The sequence below is a fragment of the Carassius gibelio genome, chromosome B17 (assembly GCF_023724105.1).
Source record: "Carassius gibelio isolate Cgi1373 ecotype wild population from Czech Republic chromosome B17, carGib1.2-hapl.c, whole genome shotgun sequence".
Lineage (NCBI taxonomy): Eukaryota > Metazoa > Chordata > Actinopteri > Cypriniformes > Cyprinidae > Carassius > Carassius gibelio.
The window spans coordinates 27,972,342-27,997,034 of record NC_068412.1 but is presented as its reverse complement, the minus strand read 5'-3'; the positions used below and the strand labels follow the sequence as shown (position 1 = coordinate 27,997,034).

The 24,693-nt window shown below is 29.5% G+C and overlaps 1 protein-coding gene across 1 annotated transcript; it reads right to left on the bottom strand.

The window, feature by feature from the left end:
* Nucleotides 1-1,151: 1,151 nt before the first annotated feature.
* Nucleotides 1,152-24,693, bottom strand: LOC127976742 (coiled-coil domain-containing protein 9B). The gene is made up of 15 exons (XM_052581365.1): nt 24,589-24,693; nt 24,131-24,210; nt 17,489-17,596; nt 17,273-17,377; nt 14,832-14,972; nt 13,509-13,631; nt 10,318-10,365; nt 9,954-10,123; nt 7,277-7,314; nt 7,081-7,128; nt 5,598-5,691; nt 4,859-4,892; nt 3,855-4,239; nt 2,891-2,970; nt 1,152-1,984 (listed from the first exon to the last, which is right to left on the bottom strand). The coding sequence occupies exons 2-15, from the start codon at nt 24,200-24,202 to the stop codon at nt 1,958-1,960; spliced, it is 1,473 nt and encodes a 490-aa protein (XP_052437325.1). The 5' UTR covers nt 24,203-24,210; nt 24,589-24,693; the 3' UTR covers nt 1,152-1,957.

The window sequence follows — 24,693 nt, the reverse complement described above, 5'->3', positions numbered from 1 at the left end:
GTTTGCTTCATGTTGACATACTTTCTTGAGTGTATTTTTCTTTTCACGAGACATGAGTTTAATATTTGACCAAACACCAGCAGATGAAAGTCCCTTCATCTATAATCCGGACCATGATGATCATAAATCATGTGAAGGTCCCCGAGCACGCCTGCTGGAAGAGGTAATTAAAAGAGTAACAGGAGACAAAGCTGTGTTTGAGGAGAACAGGGAGAGATTTCCAGAGCAACCGGCCGATGGGAGGCTCTTAAAAATAATAAGACGCGATTCCCAGAAGATCTGAACACAGAGCTGTGATGCAGCACTGCTTCTGCAAAACAACAGTCGTTTATTAGTGTCTTCTGCACAGATGTCACTGCTGGAGAAGTGGGTTATTTGCTTCTTTAAATAAATCCAGATGGACTGAGCAAGTAAATCAACTTCCTCAAAATTATTAATTAGTGAAGTGTGATTAGCTCCGCCTCCTTGATTTAACCAAACAGAGAGAGGCTGGAAAATAATTATGAACAATCAATAGAAACGAAATATCTACATAAAAACTAAGAAATGATTCATGCATACAGTGTGTTTTGCTGAAAATCATGTAAAATAAAGCTCAAAAAATTTCAATACACACACACACACACACACACACACACACATCTAGAATTAAATAGAGAATATTTAAAATATATTTTACATATAAAAATATTATTACATTTATATTTAAATATAATATTAAAATAATAAATAAAATAAAAAATTAAAAGATTGTATAAAAACATTGTTTTCAAAATATTCAAAATATTAAATGCTCATTTAAATGTAAATAATAATAATAATAATATATAATTATATAACACTTTATATATATGTAGACACACAAGCAAACACATAAAAATATTGTCTCTGATTATAAAAAAAAGAATAAAAAAAAATATATATAAAATAAATTTTACACCACTGCAAAAGATTTATTCTTAGTGTAAATGTTGACTGGCATTAAAACTCAAATATTATGACATTTAAAGGTAATAAGCTTAATTTAAATTTTATTAAGATTTCTTTTTTTTAATTTTAATAAAGAAACCTTTAATTTAAAACTAAATCTTAGTAAAATGTATTTTTTACAGGTAGATATTGTTGGTATAAATTCATAAATCAGGTTCGTGTTGGGTATAATTTGAGTGCATTTTAATATTCTGTCCAGTGAAATCAGTGCAAGCATCACAGTACAGTTTTTATATTTAACATTCATTTCAAAACCAAATGAACACGAGATACTTAACGTGACGATATAAAACTCAACCATTAGTCACTTAAAAGCTCAAACCTTCATCAGAAATACAGAAACGTTATGAAGATGAACATCAGCACGATCATCATTTATTGCCATTTATAATAAACTACCGAGTGCTGAACTAGCAGGACCAAATAAACCTGGAACTAAAACACGTTTATGTCGTAAACATCCTGCGGTCTTTTGTAAAACTAAACAATTTAGACCTTAACAGTCCTTCATCTTTAAACTGGTTTAATACTTTTCAGTTCAGTCTTTCAAAATAAAGTGCTAAGTAACATACTTGAACCATCCACACCAAACCCCACGACACATGTGCTTATGAAGAATATTATATGAGGCTTATATGAGTTATGATGAGGAGGACTAGACTAGGTGAAGTCAGTTAGCGCGCTGGTGACGTCTAAATACATTCTGTGTCTATGGGTTTGTTCCACTTTCAAGTCGTTTGTAGTGCGTTCAGACTGAAATCCATCCGAGCTTTGGGTTTAGTGTGCGCTGAAGCATTAACAATCTTCACCTACGAGAAGATGAACGAAGCAGGACAACCACAGCCAGCGTTTACAGCGTTCTGCATCCGATGAAACAAACACAATCAGACAGAAACTAAAGCAAGGGATGGGGTCGGGCTGCGCTTTGATTTGGTTTGAGCCAGATGTGAGTGACATCATTTCCCATCTAAACCACTTTCCCGTTCTCTCTGGCCTGAAAAAAAAAAAAAAGAGAAATAGTAAAATAAATATTTCAACATTTTAACAGTATACACACATTTATATACATACATACTCAGAAATTTATTGTATATATGTATGTATATATACATAATTTTACAGTGAGATACTACAATAGTAATTTTTACATTTTTATTTGGTTATAATAATAATAATATATGCTATTATTATTAACTAAAAAGCATTAAAAATTTTCTTTTTTTTTTAGTTATTCAGTATTTTTTATATTTTTATTTGGTAACAATAATAATTGTAGTAGCTTTTTTTTTTTTAATTAGTTTTTTATTTTATTTTTAATATTTACAATATTAAAAAAACGTGGATAAAAGCGTTTGCCAATTGCATAAAATGTAATTTTTTATTTTATTTATTACTTTATTTTTTTTATATATAATAAAAACCCCTTAATTCTTCACACATTTAATGTAAACCTCTAATAAGACAGCAATAAATATTATTATTATAATTTGAGCAGTAATTTTTCTTAAATACTTTTTACAGTAAAATATACATTTATTTAGTAATTTTTATATAGTTCTATATTAGTCATAATAATCATTATTATTATTTTATAGCCACATATACAAAAACCTTGGCCTCCACAAATAAGCATACCAAGCTGGAATTGTCTTTTAAATGCATTTTAAATCGGAATTTTTGCAGAAAAATCCCAGTTAGATTTTTTTTCCCAAATTGTGCAGCCCTAGAAATACCAGAAATGGATGTAGTGTTGCATTTCAACACTTTAACACTGATGTAAGCGTGCTCTATACGTGGTAGGACGAGTAAGTGGCCTGGTTTCATGTATAGTGCTGCTTTGTGGGGTATTTGAGCAGCACTTCAGCTGGATCCTGTGAGAGGTTTACTGCAGCACACTCACCACATCAGCGCTGGAGCCGTGGACGGGAAGAGATCCAGCATCCAGCTCCAGCACAGACAGACTCGAGTCCATCAGCTCCTCTGTCAGAGAGAACACACACACACACACACACACGCACACGCACACGCACACACACACACACACACACACACACGCTAGGTGTAAACACACAAACCCTCAAAACCTGCTGCACATCACAATCATTTCAGTTTATAATAGAGTGCATTAGTGCAACCAACTTTTCAGTGTCGCTGGATCCAGAAAAAAAAAAAAATCCTTCAGAAAATTAGAAAAATAAAATATAAATTAATAGTAAAATAGAAAATACACACAAATGGAAAATATCCAAATAAAAATAATCTCTCTCTCTCTTTAATTTTATTTTAACAATACTTAACACTGTTGCTGAATTATTTTTTCCATATATATCCCATATTGATTAAGAAAAAAAAAAATATACAAAATATTACCAACTTTTATTTAAGAATTACAAGATGCAAAACATATGTAAAACAAAATTAAGATGAATAAATATTTGTATTTTATTTTACATGGAATATTTCAATAGAAATTTTGCTTGATTTTAATAAAAAAAAAATTATATATATATATATATATATATATATATATATAAAAAAAAAAAAATAATAATAATAATAATAATAATATACAACATTTGGAGCAGACAAGTATTTGAAAATCAGACCAAGAGACAAAGATTCAAGACTTAATGCTTTAGAGAGGCAATGAACTACAATCCCATGATGCATTGCAAACTACATGATTGAATAATAAAAATAATAAAGTTAATTTAAAGTTACTGATTATATCTGTAGAAACAATATATTTTGTTACAAAATAATACAAACATCCCTCGCGGTCCTTCATGGGAGGAGGAACTTTCTGTACAGCATTATGGGTAATGTAGTTTTCACCACAAACTCTGAAACTGATGTTCTCGTACCGTTCCCTCTGTTTGAGCAGCTCTTGCTGTGTTGGTTCTTGTCCGGTTCTTCCAGTTTTATCTCCTCCGGGACACGTTCGCCGTCGTCTCGCGCCAGTGTTTGTCTGTCGTCTTCTACACGGCCGTTCTTGACCTGTGAAGTCGTTTCTGTGCCATTCTTCACATGGTTTTCAGAAAACCGGACCCTTTTCTCAATGCCCTTGAGAGTGGATTCTGTAGAAACGTGTTCGTTCTGCTCTGCCGTCCCATCGGGGGTCTTTACTTCTTCGCATGCACGTGGCTTTGTGTTTTCATCGTCAGTCTCTGGATGGACGTTCTCCACCTCAGGAGCACAAAGAGCGTCGAGTTCCTCTAAAAACTCCTGCAAACTGCTCTCTGGATGCACCTGGCATATATCGAACATCAGAAAGGGCTTCACTTTAACCTCAAACTTAGGGAATTTCATTAAAACCTCAAGTAGTTACCCCAAAAACCAAAATCAATATATTTACGACATATTTTAAAGCCTACCTTTAAGACGGTTAATAAATTATACCGTGCAAATATGTTCATAAAAAGCTCATTTTCATCTCATAACTTAATGAAAACATATACAGAAGTTACCTAAAAAAAAAAGAAAAGAAAAAAAGAATTAAAATAGAATTAAATAGAATTTGAATCCTACATTTAGGATTTTTAATATATTTTGTTACATTATTTTTTTTTAATAAACATTAGGAAAATTATTATTTCAAATTTGATTATTTTTGAGTGAATTTCTGGAGACTTTACCCCAAAAATCTAAAAAAAAAAAAAAAAAAAAAACGGAAATAGTATTTTTTTTCATAAAAATAAGCGTATTTTGTTCCGTATTTTTAATGAATTTCATGATTTTTTTTTTTTTTAAGTTTATTGCATCAAATGGTGAAAATTGTATGCATAAAAAATTAAACCCATTTTAATCCCAAATTCAAAACTGCAGTAGTATTATTATTAATAATAATAATAATAATAATAAAAATCACCTGTAAATGCTCCTCCTCCTCTTTAGCATCCCACCTATGAAAGCAAAACCAAGAAATGATTTGCAATCTGAAGTTCAAAACACTTCTTCGTTATAATACAGTAAACATATATTAATTTACTATTAAAAATGGTAATTGTTTGAAAGAAATGTTTTAGTATCAAAGATACCGTGATATTACTATTGAAGATACTATGTTGTTTCTTAATGCATTTTTATTAGTAATTATTTAAATAAAATTAATTTGTCATATTATTGATAATTCATTCTATTTAATAATACCAATTATAATTAACGTTTTATTTTAAAATGTAATTAAATGTAACATGATACAATGTAATATTAAGATTACATTAAAAATAATTTAATATTTTATTTTTATTTGTAAACAAACATTTAGATGACATTATAAGATCTCTAATAAAAATAAATAACGGATTAAGAATTGAATAATATCTTTAACTTAGATCAGAAAATCAAAGGTCTGGTGTGTAAAGAGTTAATGAACATCCATTTACTGTATAATAAGGATCTGCTTTAAACTCATAATAAGATTTGAAAAGTCAAATTATGAGCGGTCATGTGACCAGATGATTCTGTGGTTGAACATTAAAGGCAGTGGAAATGCACAAAACCATAAAAAGCATTTCCCATCATCCTCTGAGGGGGCGTAAATGTAAGACATAATGGCTTTGAGGTCAAATGTGGCGTGATGTTACTGTAAACCATCATCAGTTTACCTCCTGGCTCGCCCCGTCAGACGCTCTTTCCCCTGGGCTTTACTGCGCACCACTGGAACACACTTCCTCTTCCTGTCTGACGCCTGCTGTCCACCTACAACAACACAAACACACAAACACACACTGCAGAATAGGATTTAATTCATTCCTGTTAACTCTTGATCATTATAATCACACAGTCCCGTTTGGACTGCACGAGATCGTTTCAGATTTTTATAAAAGCTTCAATTTTAATATTTATATATAGAACTTAATATTTTTAATATGGTTTAATTTACCTTTTTTATATTTAACTAAAAGCTATATTTTACATAATTTTTTTTTATTTTTATATTAGTTCCCAAAGCACACAAATAATTAAATATTTGTATATTTTATATTTTAAATGTAATACCTTTATATTTTAAGTATTTTTTATATACAATGTAACATGTTTATATAGCCATCCAATTAAATTAAAGCTTGAATTTTTATTGTTTTTATAATTTAATGTTTTAATATATAGTTTAATTTGCTATTTTTATATTTAACTAAACTATATTTTATATGAAATGTAATATTTTTCCAAAAGCTCAGATTTTAATTAAATAATTTATATCAATATTTTAAATGTAATACCTTTATACTTAAAATATCTTTTTGAAATACAATGTAACATTTTTATATAAGCTTCCAATTAAATTAAAGCTTTAATTTTATTTTTTTCATAATTTAATATTTCCATATGGTTTAATTTACAATTTTTATATTTAATTAAACTATATTTTATATAAAATGTTATATTTTTATATAAGCTTTCAAAAAACAGAGCTACAATTTGTATTAAATATTTGTACATTAAATATTTTAAATGTAATACCCTTATATTACATATATATTATATATATTTAAACATTTATTTTGGTAGCCTCCAATTAAAATTGATATGCAACATCTTATATTTAATTTAATTATTTGATATATATATATATATATATATATATATACACACACACACCCACACACAAACACACACATAAAAGTTTGTATTTTATATATCTTTTAAAATAAGTTAAAATATTAGTATTTTAAACGTGACATGCTAGAAACAGTGTTATTAAGGTTAGCTAAAAGCTAAACTAATGTCATAAAACTAATTTAGAACATTTAGAATTTTAAAATAGTTACTTAACCTGATGCATTAAAAAAAATAATTAAATCAAATCTATATGCACATTAAAAAAAATTAAAAACAACAAAATTACTAAAACTTTACAATTAAAATGAAAACAGAAAATATAAAAGTGCACATGGAAAGAGAATAATTGTATTTGCTATTGCACAATTTATGTTTTAGTTATTCATAACTTCTTTTCCATGTTTATTTTTAATATCGATCCACAATTTTAATGCATATTTGAACATCTAAGCATTAAATGTGCTGCTAATTAACATGATTTTTTTTAATGTTCACCTTGACTTAAGAGTTCGAGGTTTTTCGCACCTGTGGACGCTTCTTCTCTCATATTTCCTCTTCTGGCGTTTCGACCTCCTTTAATCAAATATAATTGACAAATAGATGAAATACTAAACACTAGACACAATCCACACACAAAGCACAAGCAGACTTTATGAAGACAGCGCTCAATATAAGATCTGTAACAGTGAATTGATTCTGCTCTTCCTCTGTATGTGCTCACCTCTGTCTGATGTTCCTCCGGGTTCCTCTTCGGAGAACCTACAATAAAACACATGGGACAGAACACGCAGACGCAGCTGAACATCCTCGCTTCACTGTTCAGAAACATTCAGAACTAACCATGCAAGCTGTTTTCAATTCAGTGATCGGTCAAAACTGATTCGAGATCCCATGATTTCACCGTGACACAGATTGTTCTTAGAAACCTTAGAAACGTTTTATTATTATATTTTCTGATCTGTATCTGTAGCATATAAAATCTAATTATAAAAAGCTACTAGATAAGAGAAAAAGTCTGGGACACAGTTTATCCAAAAATTAAAAGAGAGAAGAAATACATACATTATGATCTGCTTAAAGAAAATTAAGCTTTTCTTTGATTTCTTTGCAATGCGACTTTTTTTAAATATATTATATATATAAAATTGTATTTAAATTAAAATGTAATCTTTTATTTTATATATATATATATATATATATATATATATATATATATATATATATATATATATATATATAAAATATTAAGTTTTAATTTAAATATAATTATATATATAATTGTATTTAAATAAAAATTGAATATATATATATATATATATATATATATATATATACACACACACACACACATATAATTATTGATATACATTTAATCAGTTTTTACTATATAATTATACACACAATTAAATAATGAATAAGATATAGTTGAATTATATATATATATGTTTAATCAAACTTTATTTTTTATTATACACACACAATTAGATAATAAGATTTATTTTACTTTAAAATGAAATTGATTTGAATATATATATATATATATATATATATATATATATATATATATAAAACACTATTTTTTTTTATTATGATAATCTTTTCTTTCTTCATCTGGAGTGAAATATGAGCGGTCTTTGTCTCTGTGAGCTTCACCCAAACATCAGTTGAACACAGAGATGATATTTTGTGACGTTGTGATTGTTCTGCTCTCTCGTACAGGACGTTCACTGATCCTGTGTGTTTCTATCTTCTACCTCCCACAAAACCTCCGTCCCTGAAGCGTCTCTAGTGCTCGGAAACCGTCCCAAATAAGGCAAGGCATTCAAAGCACCCTAAAAATAACCCCCTCTCCCTTCCACTCAATAGTGCTCATTTCTTCCAGAAGAACCCGTCTGAAAGACTTCCAGACACTGCTTAACACTTGCTTGTGGTACTGTATGTTCAGGTTTAATGATGATGACAGCATCTCTACTTCACTACACACACAAAACACTAGATTATAAACTAATTACCACTAACATCTTTTCAGTTTAACTTTAAAACATTTTTGACGTCTCAGTTCAGGGAAGTTAAACACTGATATGTTTGCTTGAACAGCCCGATATATCAGTTTCTGACTCAACCAATCACGTGGGTTTGGGGGCGGAGCTACATATCATTATGCAAATCCATTTGGCGGTACTCCCAGTGGAGAAATTACATGCAGAAAATTAAACAGTGCATCAAAAAACAGCTTTCAAAACCCATTTTACTTTTATTATATAATTTTGGAGAATTTAAAATATTTATATAAAAAAAGGGTGGCTGAAAACATCAGTAAAAGTAATTTAAGGATACTTTTTGGTTTTTACATTTTTATTTTATTTGCTTTTTATTTTTAACTTTTTATAATAAAAAGGATATCTAAATCAACAAAATTATGCTTTGAATTATAATAATAACAATTTTATAAAAATAAAATAAAAATACTTTTTTTTTCTGTAAAGGACGACATTATTATTATTATTATAAAAGTTAACTTTAATGTACAACAGTAATATATTTCTGTCATAATTTCTTCAAGGTAAACCACAATAACCGTTTAAGAGCGGAAACATGAATTAAAGCAAAACAAGTCAATTTTAATTTCATGCTGACTTTAACGAATTAATATTGAGGATCATCATTAGTAACAGCACTGATTAAATGCTTTTTATTAATCAAAAAAAAATTTCATACTTTAAATCAATTTGATAATCTGAGCAATTTTAATAAACGCATTACGAAAAGAAGATTATTTAGACAAAATCAATTTGCATCTATTTGATTTCGTTTAAATAATTAAGGTTTTTAAACTTTAGCATGATTTTTGAGTGCATTAAAATCTGACCTGTTTTATTTATATCTGACGGACAAATATGCATCACATTAAATTTATTAGATTATGTTAATTCTGTTTAATCCAATTAGATGGAATTAAAATAAAAAAATATTAAATATATGGCTTAATCCCCCTACATATTAAATGACTTCCACTTCAATCAAGAAAATATTTTTTTAATGTGCATTTTTAGATTTGATGCACATATTGATCCAATTATTTTATTTATTATTATTTTTTATGCAATATCCCAAGATTTAAATAAAAATGCATGGATGGAAACAGATAATGTCTAAATAGCTGTTAATTTCAACCAGCATTAACAGCTAAACATTATTGTTATAACACAATCCTTCACTGATGAATTTATGAAGCATTTCATTCAGGAGACAGAGAAGAAGCAGGCCACTGTGATTCAAACAGCTGGGGTTTATATATGTGTGAGGCAGTTAAACATGCAGAGAACGAACAAACCAAAGAAGAAGTCAAACTAAAGGTAAGTTGCTCTCAGAATCAGGTTCTCAGGCGTGTGGCTTACATCAGATGGGTCTTCTCCACGTCCCAGGCTCTCCTCCACTGGCCTTCAGCGGTCTTGTGTCGAGCCACACGCTCGCGGTCGATCTCCTCGCGCTCCTTCTTCCACCGCAGATACTCCAGCTGCTCTTCTTGGGATGAGACCAGGTTCAGGTCAGCCACGGCCTGTGTGACCTGCCAGATCACTTGAGCGTCAAACACAGAGCAGGATCTGGAGTCTATGTGTCACCATCTACTGTGACGTACTGCGCGGCTGAACACAAGCCACTCCACTTTAACAACAATATGATCGGTGGCATGCATCCGAGCATCTCTTGTGTTTAATATAAGTAGATGTTCAGACAGAGAGTGTGTGGAGACGCTCTCACCGGGACCACAGACGAGTCCTCACATCGACTCCATCGATCTGCGTCATCCTGAACAAACACACAATAATGAGACCCAGCAAAAGACTGGAACAGACTTCAAGATGAAGATGCTGACCGTTAAAACAAAAATCCTCATTAATATACCGTATTTTCCGGACTATAAGTCGCACTTTTTTTCATAGTTTGGCTGGTCCTGCGACTTATAGTCAGGTGCGACTTATTTATCAAAATTAATTTGACATATAGTCCGAAAAATACGGTACATTTATATATATATAAATATAAAAAAATATATATATATGATATATACACATATACACACAGTAAATGTGCGGTTTACTATAATGCATATTTAGTAAAAAGCAATATATATATACATATATAATCTAAATAATCTCTCTCTCTCTCTCTCTCTCTCTCTCTCTCTCTCTCTCTCTCTCTATATATATATATATATATATATATATATATATATATATATATATATAGGGGTCCCTATAATTTTTTTTTCTTTCATTTTTTCATTTTTTTTTCCTCTCCTTTTTAAAAAGTTTTCAATTAAATTTTAACAATCAAAAGATTGATTGATTTTCTCTATCCATTTTTTTTCTGGATTCTGTTTTAATGTTTAAAATGTAATTTTAATGATCAAAAGAAATGTATTTCTTTTTCTCTGTCCGTTTTTATATTTCTTGACTCTGTTTAAATGGTTAAAATTGAACTGTAATGCTTAAAATCACACAACTTGTAAATAAATGTAAAAAATAAATTTTTTTAGAGACCTAAATTTATTTATTTTTTTACCAAATTTCCATTTTAATGTATTTTCTGTATTCCATTTTAATACTTTAATAATCAAACAGCATGTGTAATTAACTGAAACTATATAAACACTTTCATTCATTAGAGTCTTATATGATTTTTTGATTCTGAAGAAATTCAGTGTTGCGTATTGAGATTTTTCTAATAATAAAATGAAGGCATAAAACATTAACATTTCTACATGGCAGGTGGATTGGTGTAACGAGCTGTCTATTTATTTCAGTAAAAAGGCTTTTCTGTAGACTGGAAGAGACACACTGCCCTCAGGTGGATGAACAGAAGTAGTACACTCAATGTTTAACATCCTGCAAGCTTTGTTCAGTAAAGTTCAATAATGTAAACATGAATTTCAACCAACCATATCATTATGAACACTGATGATAGGATAGTAAAATAAATAGACTAAATACATAAATAGTGAAAATGAATTTTAGAGGGAGGAGAAAATAACATGCGATCAAGCTCTACAGTACTTCAGTATAAATTAACCTGTTAAATCAGGCAAATGAAAGTGAAATAAAAAAGGCTTTGTTCAATTTTTTTTCTCATTAAATATTCGGATTCACTCTGAAAACATCACATTATGGAATTTATATGGGTTTTAAAGCAACTAGCAACCAGCCAGATGGCCAGTGCTGTGATTGTTAACTACTGAAAACACTTTTGGCAATTGAAATGCTGTATCAAAAAAAAAAATATAAATGTAAATTTAAAACCATACAAAATTATATATACAATTACTAAAGCTTGATTTAACAAATTTTTTTTATTATTGAAAACATTTAAGGAAACTAAAATATAAATATATTTAAAACTTAAAATATTTAAATGAAAAATAGAAATTGAAAATATGTGTACTAAAATTACCAAAACTGAAATTAAATATAAATTCATATAGATATAATATAATATAGAAATATGTAAAAATGAAAATGAAAAACCTCAAATCAATAAAACTTAAACTAAACACAAAACCAGAAAGACTGCTGGCGAATAATTGAAATAAAATAAGTTGAAGTACTAAACTTTCGAAAACTAAAATGAAAACACATAAAAACAAAATAAAAAAAATATATAAAAAAACCTGTCCTAACAATAATACAGCAACATGTGTGGTATAAACTAAAGTTACTGAAAAAAATGAACTTAATTACAACTCGCTTACTTTGAAGTTCTTAAATGACTAAAACCAATAAAAACAAATGATAAATATAAAAGAGAAGAAAATAAAAACTAAACACAAACTAAAATTTAAATGAAAACTGAATCCATAAAAACTAAATCTAATTAAGATTAGAGGGAATTTATAACAGCTGAGTGACTAAAACTACTTTAGCTGTTATAAATTCACTGTAAACCACGGCTTCACGGGTTAATAAAACAGTTATTCCATATACATAGTAAGGTTTAACAGAATAAAACAGAGCAAATAAAGTGTAATGATGTTAATAAAAACAGTATTCTTCCACCAAACAATGTAGATCCTCAGAAACAGCTGTGGGTTTTACAAAGTGGTTGCCGAGCAACACACAGAAGTAAACAAAGGTGAATGTTACTTTGTAGCGTTAATGGCTCAGCCAATCAGAATCAAGGAGCGGAACTCTCTGTTTTATACTGTTGTTTTATAATAAGTATTTCTTGTTCAATTGGTATTTTAGATTGTGTTTTCATTTTTCTTTCAGTTTTACTTGGCATTTTTATTTGTTTTTGAGGTTTATTATCTTTATAGTTTCTCATATTTTTTTATCACAGTTTTAGCCTTATTTTTAGTATGGAAGATTTTTTTTTTTATATTCCTTTTTTTTTTATACTTGAGTTTTAGACTTTATAGTTTTTAATGTTTTACAGAAGTTTTTTTTTTTTTTTATAAAATTAGCACTCATTCAGCAAGGACACATTCAATTGATTAAAATAGACAGTACAAACATTTATTATACACACACACACACACACACACACACACACATATACATATATATATATACATATATATATATATATATATATAAATAAATATAAAAAAAATTGTATTTTATTTTAAAGTCTCATTTTATTTAGTTCTACTTTAAGTAAGGTTCATCAAGGGATGCATTAAAAATTACATCCAAATTGACACTCAAAGACATTTACAATGTTACAAAAGATTTGTATTTCAAATAAATGCTGTTCTTTGAACTTTCTATTCCTCCAATAATCATAAAAGATCAAATGTATGACGGTTTTCACAAAAATATTAAGCAGCACAGCTGCAATGTTTCTCGAGCAGTAAATCAGTATATTATTCTGATCTCTGAAGATCACGTGACACTGAAGACTGGAGGAATGATATAATAAATCCTGCTGTATATGAAACAGACACGTCTGCTCACCTGCGGGACTCTCTGTCTTCCTCGTGTGTTGTTGGACTTCAGCTCTTCCTCAGCACAGGACTTCATTCTCGCTGGACTCACGGGACGGTTCCTGTCCTTTCTTTCACCGAACACCCTCTTCTCCTGAAACAACATGATAAAACACTCTCTAACAGCGCTGAAATTCATGCTTTCTGTTAAATTGTGTCTGACATAAGTTGCTGATGACAACCTTCAAAGTTGGGCTGCATGAAAATTTCGATTTCAACTTAAAATGTGATTCATTTTCTGTGCTTGCTTGTAAGGCTGCACAAATTTTACAATTTGTTATTGTATTTCTATAATACCTATAATAATAAACTTTTTTAATATGATTACTATTATTATTACTACATTTAAAATAAAATAAGAAATAAACACTACAGCATTTGTTCACACATTTATGAATGTGTGTGTGTATGTATGTATATATATATATATATATATATATATATATATATATATATATATATAGTTTTTAAGTTTTTATTTTGCAGAATCTCTTTTTTTCTTTACATCAATTTAAACTAAATTAATATTGGAAAGGTTGCCTTGGCATGTAGTTCCACTAATATACTTTTTATATTTTATTTAAGTCAAATTTTATATTTTATTTTAGTTTTATTTTAAGTAGGGATTTCTTTATAAAAAATAATTAAATAAATAAATACATTTAAATTAACTTAATATTTTTATAAATATTATTATATTTTATTTCATACAAACTAACATTTCTCAAAATAAAACTAAAAATGACATAAAAAGTAATTAAAACTTTACAGACAGATTTAAATAAACAAATAAATAGAAAACATCAAAATTATTAAAAATTAAAAACAGGGAAAAAATAAAAATACAAATATTAAATAAAAAAATTATACACATAGTAAAATAATGTTGATTTCACTATATAATACTATTTAAGAAAAACACAACAGTAACAGTGTAAATGTAAAATAACAATACTAATATTTATGGCTATAATAATTTTTTTTTTCGTTTTTAAATCATTAAGCTTTTATTTTGGCAGAAAAGCAAAAAGAGCCTTTAAAGCTTCTCTTTTGCTGACAAAGTACTTCTCCTGCACTCACCATTACACTTTTATTTGGATTAATAGCTCAGCCCCAGTTCAAAAACAGAACAGATTGCATGACATCATTCAAGTGAATCAAAGGGAGAAAATGGGACTTTCCCATAACGAGCAGTTTATTAAATAAAAAAGATTCCTGATCTGCAGAAGGTTTGAATGGAGTCTCACAGGACAAAAGCAGTCATTGAAGAAGAGGAAGATTGATTGAGTCTCACTGTGATGTTTCCTGATGCTGTGACGAGCAGCTGTCGTCTCTTTCCTCTCCCGACGCTGAAGACGCTGGATCCCGGACTCTTCTCCTTCTCTCGGTCTCTCAGTCCTCCGGGTCCCGAGCGCTCGGTCACCACACGCTGATCCTGAACACAACAAACACATCATTGATCTTCTCCTCATTGAGTTCACTTCAGGTTCCTGCAGGACAGAGCTACTTCAGCGACTCTCAACCTGTTTGACTCAAAGGTCCTCCCTCTAGTACTGATAATATACTTTTATAGTTTTTATCATTATTATAAATTCGTTTTCATTTATATTTTCTGTTTTTATTTTAACATTTTTAAAATTTTATTTACATTTTTCTACATAATGTCAAACTAAATTAAGATGAGAAATGTAGCTAGTTGAAATTAAAATATTTTTCTTCTTATTTTTTTTTTTTATATTTTAGGTTATGGACTTTTTTATGGTTCTATTTTTAGTTAAGTGTAATACCTGCCCATAAAAACATTTAAAAGGCCCCATGACTTTTCTATTCATTTGCGATTTATTTGGATAGGGACTAAAGATAATAATTTTTAAAACAATATAAAATATTATTACAATTTCTACATGATTCAATGCTTTAGAGCTTGGCATAAATAGAAAGAAATTAGATGGAAAAGTCATGTAAATTAATAAATGTCATAAGTCTAAAAATCACATTTTCAAAATAAATGCAGATTTTTCAAGATGGTGGGAATCTTGGTTTTTAAATAAAACCAGTTATTGAGGGGGTGAATTAAAATTAAAATGTCTTGATATTTTCTTTTTGTCTAAATTATTTTAAGTCATCGTGAGGTCCACGGTTTCAGATGTTAAATCACATTTCCTTCAAAATATAAATGTTCACTTTGTACAACAGAAATGTTTTAAAAGCAGCAGTAAACAGGAACATGAAAGTATAATGTTGCAAAATTCACCAATTATTAAAAAAAAAAAAATATTTCAGCTGTAAACCTGCTCTACAACAGACTTTTTTCAGCTCAATGTTGATTCAGTTAACATCTATAAAAGTGTCCATGTGACAAAACCCATCAATTATTATTACAGTAAATGAATTCAATTGTAAAGCAGCTCTACAGAAGCTGAAGATATTATTCAGCTCAATTCAATAACATGTTGATGTTGCAAATATAAAGTAGGGAAAATATATATTGACTATTATTTAGAGAAAATATCTTTAAATGTAGGTGTATTTAATGAAAGTACTACACTAAGTATAACAACGAAACCATCACTAGCTTTGTTAAGCACCAACCCGGGACTAAACAAAAATATAGCATTTTGATCATTATTTTAAAATAAAAACTAAATATATATAATAATAAAAATCATGTATAATGATAAAAGATGAAGAAATATAATCTGCAAAATAATATAAAAGGAAAATAATATAATACATTTTATATAACTGTAAAAATCACAATTCTAATATTTATAGCTATATATATATATATATATATATATATATATATATATATATAAAAAGACCTGATTTTTTTTTTTTTAATATGCTTGCTAAACAATTGTTAAACTTGTTACACTTAAAAATTACACTAGTTAAAATTACAAGTGACCTGCTTCTTGCGTCAGATCAAGGCTGCATCTCATTTCTAGTCTTACTTGATCTTAGTGCAGCGTTCGACACCATAGATCATGACATACTCATAGATCAATTACAAAACTATACAGGTATTCAAGGGCAGGCTCTAAGATGGTTTAGATCCTACCTGTCCGATCGCTACCATTTTGTTTATTTAAATGAGGAGTCCTCTCATTCATCACGAGTAAAATATGGAGTGCCACAAGGATCCGTCCTAGGTCCCCTTCTATTTTCAATATACATGTTGCCCCTTGGTAATATTATTAGAAAATACAGGATTAGTTTCCAATGTTATGCTGATGATACTCAGCTATATATCTCAACGAGACCAGATGAAACTTTTTAAAGTTAAAATTATCTAAGCTAACAGAGTGTTAAAAATGTAAAAAAAATGGATGACCTTCTATTAAATTCGGATACGACACAGATATTACTAATTGGAACAAAAAACAGTAGCTGCTAACCCTGAAACAACATACAGAACTAATAAATATTGCTACTTACTATGCAATCACTTCATAATTGCTGTTAATAATGTTCATCGTCTGGTTGTCTATGTTTCGTATTAATTTTTTTTGCACATAAACTGACAGTCATCCCTTACAAGCTACTACTAAATATTGTAAAAACTACATTTTCTGTAAAGTTGCTTTGCAATGAATTGTATCGTTAAAAGCGCTATACAAATAAACTTGAATTGAATTAAATTGAATATAAATTGCTGTTAAACTGTATGACATCCATTATTTGGCTCCGATTCCTAAAAATGTTTGTCTGTGCAGGAATAAAGCAGCTCACGTTGGAGGATTTGTTGATGCTGATGGTCAGATCATCCGTCTTTCCCTTCCTGCTGCGGAGTGACATTCCTTCCTGTTCCGCACGCTTCTTATCCTCCTCCACTTCCTGCAGAACATCACAAAACTCAGCAAGGCAAACACGCAGAGCTTTTTCGGTGGAATCTTTGATCTTGAATACATAAATGATTTCTGAATGAGGTTTTGTGAAGGTTTTCACCTGGTAGCGTTTCATAAGTGCTTCGTTTTTCTTCCGTAAGGCCTCGATCTTTTTATCCAGCTCTGCGTCCTTCTGTTCCTTCTTCATCATCATCATCTCTGTGGGACTCTGAACAGTTACGAACATGTCAACATCACATACACAAACACAATAATCCAAACAACCTGTGCAACATTGCATAGATCATGTCTAACAGCAGGGTTTCTGTTATTTACTGCGTCTCACACGGTAAAATAAACTCTTTCTACACAAACAGCAGCGTAATGGTCTTTCCTTGCCCAGAATTACATAATCCAAATCTAACAAAAATAAAGCTGGATTTATGTTCTGTGAATGTATATAAAATCCTAGAGACCCAGAAGATGGAAACTGAGAAACAAATGGCATGTAAGTAGTTGCATAGCAGTCAATCGACTGTTTACATGTTTCTTTAACAGTGCATGGATTGTGCATCTAACTGCACACGGACGCGCCATTATTAGCATCAGCTGCTGCGAGCGGAAACATGATCTCAGAGCATTAAACTCCTCATGCCATGTCAGCTGCTTCAGGAGATCTGAATTTCACATGTGACCGTGATTTCGAAGAGTGTCACTCAAAACACGCTCAATAACCTCAAGATTTTGACTATAAAAAAAGACCTCTAACTCTAGCTTGCTCTATTCTTTTTCTATTCTATCGGTTTTCTTTTTATTTATTTTATTATTTAAAAGTCTGAGCTACGTGTACTGCATTTAAAATACTGTAAGTGAGATTTGTTATAGCACTTCTATATCATTGCTCTTTTGTTGTTTTTAATTGCTTCCATTGCTTTGGATAAAAGTGTCTGCTAAATGACTAAATGTAAAAATTATTACAATAATAATAACTATTGCTGTTATTTAATTATTACCACTACTAAAAAAATAAATAAAAAGACTAAACAAAAAATATTACTACTCTACTATTTTCTTGTAAAATAAAAATAACATTATAAAAATCATTAACAATAAAGAAAATTAACTATAATATGTATACATTAACTATAAATAAAAATAAACATAATATAATCATTTTATATAACTGTAAAAAAATCACAATACTAAAATTTATTAATAAAAACAGAAAAAAAATATTACAATAATAATCATTATTGCTGCTTTTACATTATTACCACTACTAAATAAAAATATAAACAAAAATATTACTATTCTAATATGTTTTGTAAAATAAAAATAACATAAAAATAATTAAAAATAAAGAAAATTAACTATAATATGTATACATTAACTAATATAAAAGAAACATAGTATAATTTTATGTAACTGTTAAAATCTAAATACTAATTCTTATTGCTGAAAACAGAAAAAAAAAGATTTCATAGGATTCTGAAATTTTTTTACTTTTATGAGTTTCATAATTCATATTATTTCATAATTTTAATTAGGAATAATGTTTGATTAGCAAAAAAAAAAAAAAAACTATTCAAACATTAAAATTATAAATTAAAAAAAAAAATTAGGCAGAAAAAAAGTGATCGACAGAAAATGAAAATGGAAACAAATAATACATAATAAAAACTAAATCCAGAAAAAAAGGTAACAAAACAAAAAACTAAATTTGTGGAAAAACTAAGGCCCTAAATAAACATTTCTAAAATAACAACCATGTTAACATAGAGTTTAAATGCACAGCCACAAACTTTTATCAATGCAGCTCGGCCTGCATGAACATTATGTCTAAGAGAAACGTTTAGCACAGCATCCTATTCACTGTGTCAGTAAACCAGGCATCGAACCAAACGTCAAGATCCCCCTTTATCTGTGGATTATTTGAGACAAAGAAAGCTGAAGCGCCTACGGTGTGAAAACCTGACTGACTCCAGGCCAGCGCGACTCCCACACCGAGTAAATTTGGATCTAAAGAGATCTGAGAGAGAACCGAGTCAGATTTCAGCTGGAAACAGAGATTCCTCGAGGTCGAGAGATGCTTTTATACCAGCAAACCCCTGCAGATCACAGACTCACGGCTGGCATCCTCTAACAAAACACTCAATCATATTTTGAGCTGCTAAAACAAGCATCTCTATTACTAGTGCTCATTACATCACCAGAACAAGCATTTAGTCACTGCACTTAAATGTGTGCACGCTTTTAAAGTGACAGCACACATCAGATGATGTGCAAAACAATATGAAAAGTAATGAATATTCAGTGCAAAATACTGTAAGTGTTTGTTTAAACTGTGCTTTCATTCATATGTGCATCAGCATTCTCTAAATATCTGTAAACAGGACATTTTCTCTTGCTTTTGCTCAAAAGTCTTAAGCACTACGCAGACAAAAAACTCATTGTGGGAGCTGACCATAATAAACAACCATTTGACTTGCTTTTGTCTGTGGGACATGAAAGCAAGAAATGTGAAAGTGGATGGTGACTTTTCATGAAAAGCATCATCCTGAAGCCGTGTGGTTGTTCTTGTAAGCCATTATTCACACAGAATGATTTAGGAACTACAGGGAAAAGGGATTTTCAGTGAATAACTACTTAAACATCAGTCTGATCCTCTCATAAAGCATCACAGGACTTCAGGAGACTCTGAATATAAATTGCAGGTCACTTTAAGTTGTTTATGTATTGCGTGGAAAACAAGACTTAAAGGAATAGTTCACCCAAAAGTATTAATTTGCTGAAAATGTGTTCACCTTAAGGCCAACAAAGATTAGGATGAGTTTGTTTCTTCATCACATTTGGAGAAATGTAGCATTCAATCAGTGTCTCATCAATGGATGCTCTGCAGTGAATGGGTGCCGTCAGAACGAGAGTCCAAACAAGTAATCCACAGCACTCCAGTCCATCAGTTCACATCTGGAGAAGACAAAAGATGAAACACATCCAGCATCAAGTCGTTTTTAGTTAAAATATAAGTCCATAATACATAAAAACGCTTCGTCCAGTGAAAAAAGGCATCTCGTGTTGTCTCTGACATCTGTGCAGATTTCTCTCCTGATTCAGAACAGAACACTTTTTCACTGGAGGAAGTGTTATTATGGATTATTAACTCATATTTTAACTAAAAATGTCTAAATGCTTGCTTTTGTCTTCTCCAGATGTTCACTGATGGACTGGAGTGCTGTGGATTATTGTGATGTTTTAATCAGACTCTCATTCTGACGGCACCCATTCACTGAAGAGCATCCATTGATGAGACACTGATGCAATGCTACATTTCTCCAAACCTGATGAAGAAACACACTCATCCTGATCTGGGATGGCCTGAGGCTGAAGACATTGTCCGCAAATTACCATTTTCAGCTGAACATTTCCGTTAAGCATTCTTCAAAATATCTCCCTTTGAGTTCAACGCAAAAAGGAGAGCTGAACGATTCCTTTTTAAAAGCATCTGAAGCGTTTACGTTTTCAAGGGAAGTGCGCACAGAACTCACAGAGGCTTGGGTTGTCAGGGGACCAAAACAAAGCTCGCAGAGGAACAAACACACAGAGGAAAACCAGTCGTGAATCATCAGTGCTGCAAAAGGACAGAGAGCATTCCAGCGGCCGCTTCCCACTCATCCGTACGGATCACAAGTCAAATATCCTAACACATCGCCTCTAACTATCAGCTGACGGATGCCTCGTTGTTCTGGGGAGGGTAAGACAAAAGCACGCTCAGATACCATCCTCATCCAGACTGCTGTGAAAGGAACGAGCGGGATCCGGAGAAGAGCAAAGCTGGGAGAAAAAGCTAGTGGAAGAACGAGAGAACGAGAAACAGTGGCACTCACAGCTCTGTTCATGTCAGCAGGGAAATCTGGGATCCTTGCAAGCGGCAGGCAGCCGACGCGGCTCGGGGAAGAAGCGCATGGAGTCCCGAAACATGCCTTGATTACAAAAACACCAGCTGGGCCGCGAGCCAAGATCCCTGGAGGCAAAGAAGAGCCCCGCCGCCGCTCGCCCGTACGGCCCAGCCCCTCTCTCTCTCTCTCTCTAAAGCTCTTGCTCATAGTTAAAATTACCCCTCACACCCCACCCATGTGTGCAGTCATACCCCTCTACAAATCACATCCATCCATTCCACCACTCTCAATAAGAGATTTATAATATAAAGTATTAATTTTAAAGAACGACATTTTGAAATCTGTATGTTTATGAACTCATTGAACTTTTAGAGAAACTCAATTTCACACTCTCAAAAGTTCATTTACAAGAATATTTCGGACTCTCGAGTTGTTTAATAGGACAGGGCTGAGAAGATAATTAAATCATAAAAATACTAAATAAATAAAAATAATAGCTTAAATAAATGGATAAATAAAAAAAATAAACAGAGAGTAAATGACTTAAAAACTAAATAAAATCTAAATTAATCACTTTCTAAAAAAATTTAATTATAATAATTAAATCATAAAAATACTAAATAAATAAAAATAATAGCTTAAATAAATGGATAAATAAAAAAAATAATAGAGAGTAAATGACTTAAAAACTAAATAAAATCTAAATTAAACACTTTCTAAAAAAAATAAAAATAATTAAATCATAAAAATACTAAATAAATAAAAATAATAGCTTAAATAAATGGATAAATAAATAAAAATAAAAAGAGAGTAAATGACTTAAAAACTAAATAAAATCTAAATTAATCACTTTCTAAAAAAATTTAATTATAATAATTAAATCATAAAAATACTAAATAAATAAAATAATAGCTTAAATAAATGGATAAATAAAAAAAATTAAAATAGAGTAAATGACTTAAAAACTAAATAAAATCTAAATTAAACACTTTCTAAAAAAAAAAATAATAATTAAATCATAAAAATACTAAATAAATAAAAATAATAGCTTAAATAAATGGATAAATAAAAAAAATAAAAAGAGAGTAAATGACTTAAAAACTAAATAAAATCTAAATTAATCACTTTCTAAAAAAATTAAATTATAATAATTAAATCATAAAAATACTGAATAAATAAAATAATAGCTTAAATAAATGGATAAATAAAAAAAATTAAAATAGAGTAAATGACTTAAAAACTAAATAAAATCTAAATTAAACACTTTCTAAAAAAAATAATAATAATTAAATCATAAAAATAATAAATAAATAAAAATAATAGCTTAAATAAATGGATAAATAAAAAAAATAAAAAGAGAGTAAATGACTTAAAAACTAAATAAAATCTAAATTAATCACTTTCTAAAAAAATTAAATTATAATAATTAAATCATAAAAATACTAAATAAATAAAAATAATAGCTCAAATAAATGGATAAATAAAAAATAAAAAGAGAGTAAATGACTTAAAAACTAAATAAAATCTAAATTAAACACTTTCTAAAAAAATAATAATAATTAAATCATAAAAATACTAAATAAATAAAAATAATAGCTTAAATAAATGGATAAATAAAAATAATAAAAAGAGAGTAAATGACTTAAAAACTAAATAAATAAAATAAAAATCATAAAAATGTTAAATAAATTAAATAATTATTAATTAAACACTTTCTTAAAAAAAGTCATTGTCATTAACCATGAACATGCAAAAGTGCTGTTAATGTAAATTCAAATCATAAAACTGGGTTAATGATTAATTATTGATAAAAATGCAAATTAATTATAAAAGAATAAATGAAACATTTCTGAAAAATAGAAAAGATTAAATATTTTATTTGTTACCTTTCATATCATTAACCGCCATCAGAGAACCATAACTTCAAATATTACATTAAATGCTCTTAATATAAATATTAATGAATTCAAATAAATATTTTGCCTGACAAAAATGTTTCTTTATCACTAGTGTATTTAAAGGAATAGCTCACCCAAAAATTACAACTTTCAAAACGTATTCAGATTTACAGGTGCATCTAAAAAAATGTGAATATAATATAAAAGTGCTTTATTTTTTGTAATTAAATTTAAAAAAGCTAACTTTCCTATATTCTAGATTCATTGCACACAAAATGAAATATTTCAAGAGTTTTATTAATTGTTATTCTGTTGGTTACATTGTGTTTGCATGTTCTAAACCAGCCCAAGAGGTTCCCAGTATTTATACTTAAAATTAATCAAACTAATCAAGCTCAAAATTTATTATTACATTTTTTTTTTGAGATACTGAATTTTTAATTTTCCTAAGCTGTAAATCATAACCATCAGAAAAAAAACCTTGAAATATTTCAGTTTGTGTGCTATGAATCTAGAATATAAGAAAGTTTGTTTTTTTTTAAATTAATTACATTACAAAAAATAAAGACCTTTTCCAAGATATCCAAATTTTCTTTTTGTATTTTGTTCAAAAACCCATTGGACAGCGTTGATTAATACGTTTTACAGAATTAAACAATAAAAAAGTGAACTAGATAAAACACTTTCTAAAAAAAATAATAATAATAATAAAAATGCATGTCATTAATTGATATCAGAGAACCATGCAAGAAATACAAATGTGTTGTTGAATTATTTAAATATTAAGTAAAAAACGTTAAATATAATATATAAATATATACCTGTGTATAGATAATTATTTTAAGTACTGTATATATGATTGGCTCTGTGGTTTTCCTCTGTTAAGTCACTTTAGAATAGATAAATACTAAAGGTCTGGATACATGAATCAAAATGATTTTACAGTCTGAATGGATCTCAAACACTCACATCGTCCTCCAGCAGACAGTGTGTGTCTTCACAGAAGTCCATGAACATGAAGTGATGCTCCTGGTGTTGCATGATGATTCCTGGAAGCAGCAATGACAATTCATGTGTGTGTATATATGTTTCTAAACATATTAATGTACTATATTAATAACACTAAAAACACTGGATAGTTGTTACTAAACGTGAATGGTTAAGACTGCTCAAGATTTTCCTGTATTTAAATAAAAAACGATTTTGTGTTCATCTGAAACATTTAATCTGGGATGGAGCTGAATTTCTTGTTTGTAAACTCAGCACTAAATCTGGTCGGTGTGGTAACTTCACAAACACGACTGTACTCCGTCAGGATTTTCTACTTTACATTTCTATGGCGGTTAGTTCATTAAAGGATAAAAATGATGATCAGATGAGATAAAATCAGATAGACAAACCGGGTGGATGAGGATCGATCCGCTTACCTGCATTCAGGTGAAAACACACCGAGGCCTGAGTCACTGACGTCACTGGGTTGGATTTGGCGCCACCTGCTGATCGGCGAGGAAAGCGTAAAGCCACGTGATCCG

What these genes read in the sequence shown, in the direction of transcription:
- LOC127976742 (XM_052581365.1), bottom strand. Translation starts at nt 24,202, where the DNA reads ATGCAACACCAGGAGCATCACTTCATGTTCATGGACTTCTGTGAAGAC. An exon ending in AGGACTCGTCTGTGGTCCCG is followed by an intron (nt 10,124 to 10,317) that starts GTGAGAGCGTCT and finishes GTGATCTGGCAG; the next exon opens with GTCACACAGGCCGTGGCTGA. An exon ending in AGGAGGAGGAGCATTTACAG is followed by an intron (nt 4,240 to 4,858) that starts GTGATTTTTATT and finishes GATATATGCCAG; the next exon opens with GTGCATCCAGAGAGCAGTTT.